The sequence below is a fragment of the Pygocentrus nattereri genome, chromosome 11 (genome assembly GCF_015220715.1).
Source record: "Pygocentrus nattereri isolate fPygNat1 chromosome 11, fPygNat1.pri, whole genome shotgun sequence".
In the NCBI taxonomy this organism is placed as follows: Eukaryota; Metazoa; Chordata; class Actinopteri; order Characiformes; family Serrasalmidae; genus Pygocentrus; species Pygocentrus nattereri.
Window position 1 is genome coordinate 43379632 of NC_051221.1, and position 10000 is coordinate 43389631.

General features: G+C 45.1%; 1 protein-coding gene across 1 annotated transcript in view; it reads right to left on the reverse strand.

Moving 5' to 3' along the window:
* The window catches only part of lrp6 (low density lipoprotein receptor-related protein 6), a 64013-nt gene that overhangs the window by 18710 nt on the left and 35303 nt on the right, over positions 1 to 10000 (reverse strand). The window contains exons 7-9 of the mRNA XM_037542630.1: positions 8195 to 8366; positions 2173 to 2389; positions 400 to 689 (exon numbers count right to left, since the gene is read on the reverse strand). Coding sequence (XP_037398527.1) covers positions 400 to 689; positions 2173 to 2389; positions 8195 to 8366 — 679 coding nt within the window. The remainder of the gene's footprint in view (positions 1 to 399; positions 690 to 2172; positions 2390 to 8194; positions 8367 to 10000) is intronic.

The window sequence follows — 10000 nt, forward strand, 5'->3', positions numbered from 1 at the left end:
AATACTACATTGCAGAGCTGCAGAGTGCAATAATAAGACACTCGAAATACTGAATACACCATCCAAAGCTTACAGATAAAAACCTGAAAATCAGAAGATATGAGGGAGATTAGGGGAATGTGTGAGAGGGAGGGAGAAGGGGAGAGAGACAGGGAGGGGGTTGGGGGGGGGGTTACAGAAAAAACGAACAAGCAAGCGAGAGAGAAGTGGAGGGGGGAAGAAAAGCCATCAATTATTTCCAAACTGGCATCTCCGGGGAGCCCATTATTGAACCGTGCTTTGGGCAGAGAGCCAGCCAGTCAAAAAGAAGAACAGGCAGGCTCCTGTGTGTGTGCGTGTGTGTGTGTGCGCGTGTGTGTGTGTGTGCGCGTGTGTGTGCGCTTTCACACTCATTCTCACCTTCAGTGTGATGTCAGTCCAGTAGATACGGTTGTCCGTGACATCGAAATCCAGAGCAGACGCTTCCTTCACACCGGACAGCGGGATAGCCACGTTGTTATTGTTGGTTTCCAGGGAGATACGCCTGATGTCACTGTGGCGGGAAAAGAGCAGGAAGGCCTCCGGCACGATGCAAGTGCTCATGTCAGCAATGAGCTCAAGGCCGATGGGGCATGCGCATGCCACACCCTGCGGCTTGTACAGGCACAGGTGACTGCACCCACCGTTATTTTCAGCACATGGGTTCGTACCTGAGAGAGAGAGAGAGAGCGAGAGAGAGAGAGAACGAATAAGGATGAGTGTGGGGGGCAGGGGAATGTAGTACCTCAGTCTTGTAATCCTCTTGGAGGCAAAGGGAAAACAACAACAGTCTGGATGCAGGCTCCCACCATCAGCTGAGGTGAACTGCTCAATTATTAATAGGCAGACAGCTCCCCATTTCCCCAAGCAGCCTCCAGCCTGCACTGCCCGCAGATTCGGCTTTGTGATTACTGCAACACAGACTTTTCACTGCCTACTCTCACAGCTGGAATTATGCTGCCAAGAAGAAAAGATATTTTTAAATTGCCTCACCAATATTTCACATTTTATTCGAATGGTCTTTTTATTCATAGATTAACCTATTTTTTTTTGCTTCAAATGGGATGAACCAACATAGAGTGCCTAGGCTGCTATGACCCCTAATTAACACTTTGTTGTAATGGTACCAATGACTGATCTTTTCAGACACAAAGCACCTCATTGACCTGGCCTGCAACTCTCACGCACTCGCGCGTAACAGGCTGGAGGTGCCCCACAAGGAGGTGCCATTAGCACCACTATATCTTCTGGTGCTTTCCTGCCGTGAAAATATCCTTGCGTTACTTTTTAGACAGACAGACAGACAGACAGACAGACAGAGACACAGACAGACAGAGACACAGACAGACAGAGACACAGACAGACAGAGACACAGACACAGACACAGACAGAGACACAGACAGACAGACACAGACAGACAGACACAGACAGACACAGACAGACAGACAGACACTTTATTGATCCTGAAGGAAATTTAGCAGCCAGTAGCAGACACACAACACTGTACAGTAACTGTAATAAGGGTGTAGACATAAGAATAAACCAGCTCCTCTCTACAGGCTTACTTACAAACAGAAAGTACTACAGTCTGTGATCATATCTATATGATGAGAGATGCAGTGCAATGATGACTGCATAAGAAGTTACAGGTAACGGCGTGCTCGGATTGTTCTAGTAACGGCTGAATTTGGTCCGATTGTTACAGCATATAATGACACAGTTTGCACGCTACAATATAATCATAGCTGCAGCACAGCTAAATCAGACATGACAACTACTGCACACGTTTACATTATTTTATGAAAATATTTTATATTCTTTTTCAATCACTTGAGCAATTTACAACGGGAGGTGAATGGAGAGACCTTCCCAAATCTAGTCAGAACACTAGTTTAGTATAGCGGAGTGCGTGGGTAAACTCATACTGGCCTAATTCCAATATGTGAACAATAATAACCTTTTCTACCAGTTTATGCTAATCACATTAATATCTGTCACCAACGCATTATGCACTCCTACTTCAAAAAGCTACTGGTGCATTCGTTTGTTCATGTTGTAAAATAGCATTAACGGTAATTTACTGAAACACTAATTAGAAAAACGTTTTCTAACAGGCTCCTTGCATTAATGTTCAACAACCTGCGGTCTACTCACCAAATACTTGGTGCACGTACGTGGCCTTCAGGCCCATGAGGTCAGGCAGCTGGTCGACGATCACCTCCCTTTCAGCAGTGTGCTTGTGAACACGCTCGATACTCCTGAGTTGCCAGTCGGTCCAGTAGATGTAGTCACCAAGGAGCGTGAACCCAAATATGTGAGGGAGTTTGTCTTCAACCAGGATTTTCCGGCCGGTTCCATTCATATTCATCACCTGAAAGAGGGGAGGAGGAGGAAGATGAGAAAGAGCCGTAAGGACTGATAGAATTCAAGAGCCACTTAATAACATTTACATTTAGTTTCTGAAATCAAGGGTATTAATAAGGAGTTTTCACCCCCACCTTTGCTGCAGCCTCTACTTTTGCTCGAGGGCTTTACACTAAACGTCAGAATGTTGCTGTGAGGGGCTGACGGGCTTTTTGCAAAGGCCTTTATATAAAGGGTTCTTCAGGCTGATGGAAAATTTGCATGAACGTGCTATAGATGGGTTTTGAAAAGGGTTCTATATATTATTTTATTGTTACATGATGGACGAACCGTTCTGGGTGCTACACAGAACCATTTAAAAAAGATTATGTATAGAACCATCAGTGTGAAGAAAACCTTCCACGGTGCAAAAAACCCTTTAATCATGCAAATGGTTCAATCTTTCTAAAGAGAGTAGCTGGGACTGACACAGTAATGCGTTAGAGCCTAAGCTTAATTTTGTGAAGTTAAATAACAAAATAAAAGGCGGTTCAGTGAACGCTGTGGTGGTATATACTGTCACCTTTAATATGGTCATGAAACTTTAACATAGAAATAAAGAACAGAACTGTGAACGTCACAAAACTTACTAGGCTGTTTAGCTTGGCCTATTGCCTTGTTTTCTGAAGTAATTTCCCCGAGGCTGTTTGAAATTGCCTGTTGTACCTTATTGTAGGAGAGCCGAGACAATATTACTCGCCAATCTTGATACCCGAAGCGGTTTTGTCAGATGCCTGGAACCTGACGCTATTTTCTGAAGATGTCCACGGTTTCATACATGCAACCAGCACTGCACAACAGCTGCGTGTACAGAACCTATGCTAGGTACAAAGAATGCGATAATGCAGGATCACATAACCCAACATGTTTAAAAGATCAAATGTGATAAAGAATGAGTTTAGCCTGTTAACCACCATCTGACACCGGCCTAACCAGTACTTCTCTCTTCCTGTCTACGATGCATTAAACGGATATTAAATTAAAAATACAGCCATGATCAGGTGAAAAGTCATGGATCACAGAGTTCTTGTGAATGTTAATCAATAACGCTCAGCAGGGGACAGACTTTCTCAGAGCCACACAGTACAGCGCAGATCAAGTATGTGCCTGATTTTGCAGGGTGGGGGTAGATCAGTGAAGTTAGGCTTCAGAATGTGTGTGTGTCTGTGGGGGGAAGCGAGGGAGCGCTACGAGAACTCGTTGGAAACTGGGCAAAACAACCAGCCTGTATTAATTGGCAGCAGCCGGACAAACAAACAGCAGCACACATGGCTGCCACATTGCCTCTCCTCCCAACTGCAGAAGTGCGTGAGAGAGTGAGGGTGAGGGTGAGAGAGTGAGCGTGTGAAAGAGCAAGCGTGTGCGTGTGTCTGTCGAGGAACGTGCACAGAGGGATGCTGTTTTTCGTCACTCTGAATACCACAAGTTTTTGTTTATCTTTGCTCAGCCAATCCAAACACACAACCATCGAACGCTTTTTCCCTGAGTAAGAAAGTGAGCTGAAACAGGACTGCCCATTCCACTGCTGTGTTCAGAAGCTGACACAATGGTTTTCTATTTTCTTCTATGATTCAAACGCAGCCAAAAGCAACTCTGGATTATATTTTAGTTAAGTAATCGCCTAGCGGCTGTTTAATTCATCTAAGAAAACAAACTCTGGTTTATACGACAGAAATCTCAACAGCCTGACACCAAGTGACAGTGACAGGCCCCACTTCAGTCATCCTGCCAGAAATTCAGGCTTCAGAATAACTACTCCGGCTTCCTTTCAGTCCAAACTTCTTGCCCTTTCTTTGTTTCTCTCTGGTCACCATTGTTCAGCATATAAAATGAATGTATTCAAAGTCCTGGTTGACATACACTGACGGCACTGAAAGCCAAGAGCCAATCTAAATGGCAAAACGTAGCATCTGCCATTGTTGGGATTCTCACACATCACAAAACACAAGAGTCTGAAACTAAAACTACAAACTAGAGAGTAGGCTCTTCTCATTTTCCCCCCTGAAACACATATGGACACGGGCACAAGTGTGGACGCAAAGGACACGGAGCATATATAAAATGGAGTTTCCATCCTTAGTGTGATGGCCTCAGCCAAAAGGTCTCCACTGGTTTGGGAGTTGTGACCACACTGTGGTTTTGGTTTCAGATTCTGGGGCTATTCTAAACAGTGCCGACCGCAGCTGGAGTAGAGGCCGCAATCGGAACCAGATGTGGGCTGCAGCCGCAAAACACCGCCTTGCTGAGCGGACTGAGGATAGTCTGTGTGCCCCTCCCCCCTTCAAAACCCCCACGACACACACACACACACACACACACACACACACACACACACACACACACACACACACACACACCATTTCTCTTGGACGACAGACAGTAACCTCCAAGGGACTGGCCGGAAGCAGGTCCCGTGAAGAGGAATGGCCCTCAACAACAAAGGCACTCATCATCGGTACAGTCTCTGCCGGTGCGTCAGTGATGGTGCTTTAATGGTAGACTGAATCCATCTCTAACTGAATCAACTCCGCTACAGTTCAGTAATTTCAGAAAACTCTAGAATTGCCGAACTAGACGTGCCAAGGTTTGTTCACTCTGGCAGCAGAGCCGCAGAATTAGAATGAGTTGCAACTCCTCCTCAGATCAGTGGTGCAGAGAGGGTCGGCTGACGGCCATCTTTTAAAATGCCATTTGGAACATCTGAGTTAGGCAAGAACCAAGTAAAAGCAGTGGTTCCAGCTGCTTTACCCGTCTTAAAGTACTTCCCTGTTTTTTTTACTAGGCTTGGGGTGATCTGAGAATACTAGCGTTGCAATATTTAAAGCCCTGTCCAACAATATTGTTGTGTTGAGGCGGCAACTGGCAAGCTTGCTGTGTCATTGCATGGATGTTTAAATGGTTCCAAAGGATGCCTTCAACGAGCCAAGCCCGTTTTAGACCAGAACGGCTTACCTAGCGTGCGGCTCATGATCTGGATGTACAAGGCAGGGAACACATCAGCAGTCACATGTACAGGAAGTACAGATTTACACTTAGAGTCTATTTTTGTCCCCTGCTGCGAGTGACCGCTAGAGGTTTCTAGTTAAAAACACAACAAAATACAACATTCCAGCAGAACTCTATAGTCCAAGTCCATAACCAGAACAGTGCAGGCTGTAGCTTCAAGTCTTACTGCAACAGCAAAAACGTTCACTGGTATATCTTTAGTTAATAAGTATATCTTTAGTTAATAGGTATACATTTAGTTAATAAGTATATCTTTAGTTAATAGGTATATCTTTAGTTAATAGGTATATCTTTAGTTAATAGGTATACATTTAGTTGATAAGTAGGCTCCAAGGCTGCGCTCAAAGGCTTGATCATTTAGAAGCAATAACGCATGCAGGTACAGTAAAGGTACCTGAACATCATCTACTGCAGGAAAACAGCATTACAAACTTAAACGCTCCCTGCAGACAGACAGACAGAACCGGGCATCACTGTAGCACTTGGGAAAAGCTTAAGCCACAAATCTAAAAGTCTTTTCCAACATTTTTACGCTCAACTCATGTAACCATCAACACGTGCTGCAGAAAGTTAAGCACTAGTTAATGCTGCCCTGTAGCCAAGTCACAAAAGGCTGACTTTAACGAAGTATAACGAGGATTACAGCACGTGAAGCGTTTTACACGTACGAGTCGCTTTTTAGAACACAGATAATAATCATGTCTCACTCAACTCAGTAAGGAACTTGCCCATCACTTAAACCAGGTCTCAACAGAGCCGTAAATGCACTAAGCAGGTTATGAATCAAGAACCTGCAATTTATTTCAATAATACAAGTGTGTTCTGGACAAATTCAGAATTTATAAAAGTAAAACCCAGTGCTCTTAGCAGACCCAAACAGAGCGAAACAGAGACAGACCAACGCGCTCTTCGTCGCTGCATGAAGAAACTACCTCAACCGCCAAAGAAGCTGGCCCAGTGGCAGCTAACTCACAAAACCTCTGATGTATTAGCTGCACCAGCACAGAGCAATGGCCTGTGTCCATTCTCCTCAGTCTGAGTGGAACGCCTCCAGGTCTCTGAAAGCAAACCAAAAACTATTCACTCATAATGGAGCACTTACATTTGGCCCATTCAGAAAGAAGACACAATTACCAGGGCCCGTTTCCACGAGTAACGGCAGCAGCTTTGAGACGAGATGCTGCAGCGGCCTGTGTGAAGTTTTACTGTGAAGACATAAACACCGTACACATGTGGGCACTACCTTAAACGGCCATGTAGCCCTCCATTCTGTCTGCCGCCATCCTGTCGACACCTCTCAAAGCGCTAAACTTTAACTATCGGATTTCCAAGCAGCAGGAGAGCTGTGATGTGGGGATGGAGATGGTGGGGGCGAGTGTGAAGATGTTAAGGGGGCAGATGATGTAGGTTTTACCACTCGAGGCCAGGAAAATGAGGCCGTCCGAAGCGGGGGACGTGAACAGAAACTAATCACCGCCTTGTTTGGATTGGCACACGTCAGGAATACGCGCTGGCCTTGTGCTCGGCTATGGCAAGCTCTCGCACTCCAAGCTGCATTTCATTATTACAGGCTCCAGGCGAAAGGCTCGGGTTTGAAATTCAAGGAGATGTGCCTGTTTTTCTGCCGGTGTACATTTACAGCCTTTCCCATTAACCATGAAAAATAACTCAGCTGAAATTCATGTGGGCAGGGAGAGGGCTAAATTATGGACATGAGCAGAGCACTACAGCAAAGCCTTGCCAGGCTTAAAATTACCCTTTAAAACCCTACAGATAGAGGGAAACGGCTCACACCCCCTCTACGCGTTAAGAGAATCCGCTGTAAATACTGGCATGCGTATCCAGCCCGCTGGTTATACTGAACTAACGTACACAGCCACACACACTTAACAAGGATAACAGGTTCCACGCACTTATTAAAGTCAGAATAAACATCTGTATAATGCATGTCACACAAACAGCATTCATGGTTTACTGTGAATTGAAATGGGTGGGATTTAAAGTGGATGGTTGTTGAGCTTTTCCAAAACTCCCATTCTCAGTGCTCACAAACCGACAGAGACTGCCAACATCCTTAAAGCTGATTGCTGGCAGCCTTCATGCCATGCGTGAGTGGGATGGGAAAGGGGGGGGTTTAGTGTAGCTGCTAGTCTCCTGGCGCTGGCGTGATGTGCCGTTAGCATTGTGACAAAGCCAGCACAGTTCACAGCATGTGGTAGAACTACTGCAGGCTGCCAGATAGTGTAAAGGACAATGGCCCCCCTGCAGCATGCATGTGCGCGCACACACACACACGCACACACACGCACACACACACACACACACACACACAGTCTGGACTATCTGTGCTGTCCGACCCCCATCACTTAAAAAGACAAGCCAAAGCAGAGGAAACAGAAGACGGGGAAGTGGGAGGAATGGAGCGTACATGGGTAAAGCACATTAAAAGCAGGGACAGTATGACGTCTCATTTAACGCAACATAAAACAGCTTTGTTTTTCTTTTTCCAGACAGATAACTACTGCTGATGTATCCTACTTGAGGTGCATCTCAGTCGGATTAGGTGATTTAGAAAGCTTGAGTCACTCAGGAAAGAAAACGGCTGTGATCTTGGTGAAAACTCGTTATTCACAACCCACTAAATCGCAGGGAACGACGTGGTACAACAAAGATTCATCACAGAGAATTCAAACAGCACCACAAAACGGCAGAGACCATATTCCGCTGTATAAATTATATAGGGAGCCCAAACACCGCTCAAGCCTACCTCAATCTTGTCAGTCTTGGCATCCCCCCAGTAGACCTTCCTCTCCACATAGTCGAGCGCTAGTCCATTGGGCCAACCCAGGGAGGTGTTCACCATCACTACCCGATCTGTGCCATCAAGAGCAGCGCGCTCAATCTTGGGAATCTCTCCCCAGTCGGTCCAGTACATGTACCTAGGAGAACAAAAGCCTTAGGGATCACAGAAATCCTTTGTAAAGGGACTCCATCATTAAAAAAGATACAGGTCTAGTCATAACTCTGATATATAAATTCATGCTGTCTAGTCACTGCAGGACTCCAGATTTATTTTCCCTGTCCAAATGATGTGAATCTGTGGACGGAACAGGGGCCATAGTTCCTCGAAGTGGCGGAGGTGGGCAATATATAACGCAGTATTTCTACTATTCAGACGACAACAATATAATCACAATATCAAAAATAAAAGTGGAAAAAAGTATAATAGTAACAGTAATAATAACTAACAAAACCTTGCACACTATAATTGTTGTGACTAGTCCTTTATTGGTGCTACTGTTTCCATTATTATTGTTATAGCAGGAAAAGCAGCAACTAAATACTGTTCTGCATTGTGTACCCATCACCACGCTCTAGTAGCTTCTTCAGTATGGAGGCTTTTCAGTCGTTCTCTTCTGCAGTCTATCCTCACATTCGTTTTTACTTCTTCACTCTTCCTCAATTCCATTTGCATCGTGTCCAAGATAATATTTCACTGTTTACAACGACAGCTCCCTATTCCAAGCCTTTTAAGTTTATCGCATTAAGTTTAGTCCATGCCAGCTGGACGGGCTTTACGAGCTGATTCATTCTTCTTTGTCCACCAGGCTTGAAATGATTGTACAGTCACAAGTCAGAATGCTGTCCTGGATAAACAGATGTTTAGTGCTCTTCTAAGAATTAGGTTTTTATTGATCAAAGTGACAGATTTGGCTCTTTATTCATTTGGTAAAAGCACATTTTTCCTGCTGTTTCACCCAGCAGCACAAAAACTGTGTGACTGACCAGTGCATGTGAGCTGTAGCAGTCTGAAAATGAACCAATGTGTGTCCAAATGTCTGAAACAGGATGTTTAAAAAAAAAATCTGCTCTGTCCAACACAGCGCCCCGGCTTCGGTCCAACAGAACGGGACAAAAGTTAAAATGGAAAGCCTCAAAAAGTAAAACTACACGCGAACACCGCACAGCATGACTGGTACAACTGAACGTGTTCATGATGCTTCATACACGTGACGAGTCCAACAGCACCCTCGCTTTGTCCGTGCACCCGCGTGAACCTAAACTGATTAATGAAGGCAAATGGCATTCAGTGATGGGAGTTTTGTCTAAATCACCATTTTGTTGAGTTGGAGTTATTTAAGCTGTTCATACTCCTGTTTAGGGAAAGACAGAGGGGGAAGGAAGAGAAGAAGATCTGCCGCTGAGTAATGATGCCACCCTATAACCCCTTCCCTGCAGATGCTGCGGCAATGGCTAGAATACAGAGAGAAAATGATGTAATCGGCTGCCAACACTCTCTACCACTGTACAATGACCTGCAACACAGGAGACCAAGCAGGAATCCCACCTGAGCTGGAGTTTATGCCACAGACATACAAATACACGGTGCTCTGTCCACTATAGCTAGCCATCACGATCCGAGGCATTCTGCAGCTGTCGCTATGGAGACTGTTGCTCAGCAACAGGAGGCTGAGAGAAAGGCCAGCAGTTCATACTGATGATCTCACTTCCTTGAAACGTTTGGTTCACCTCAGGCTTGTGGCTAATCTTGCACCCAAACAAAATTCTTGCA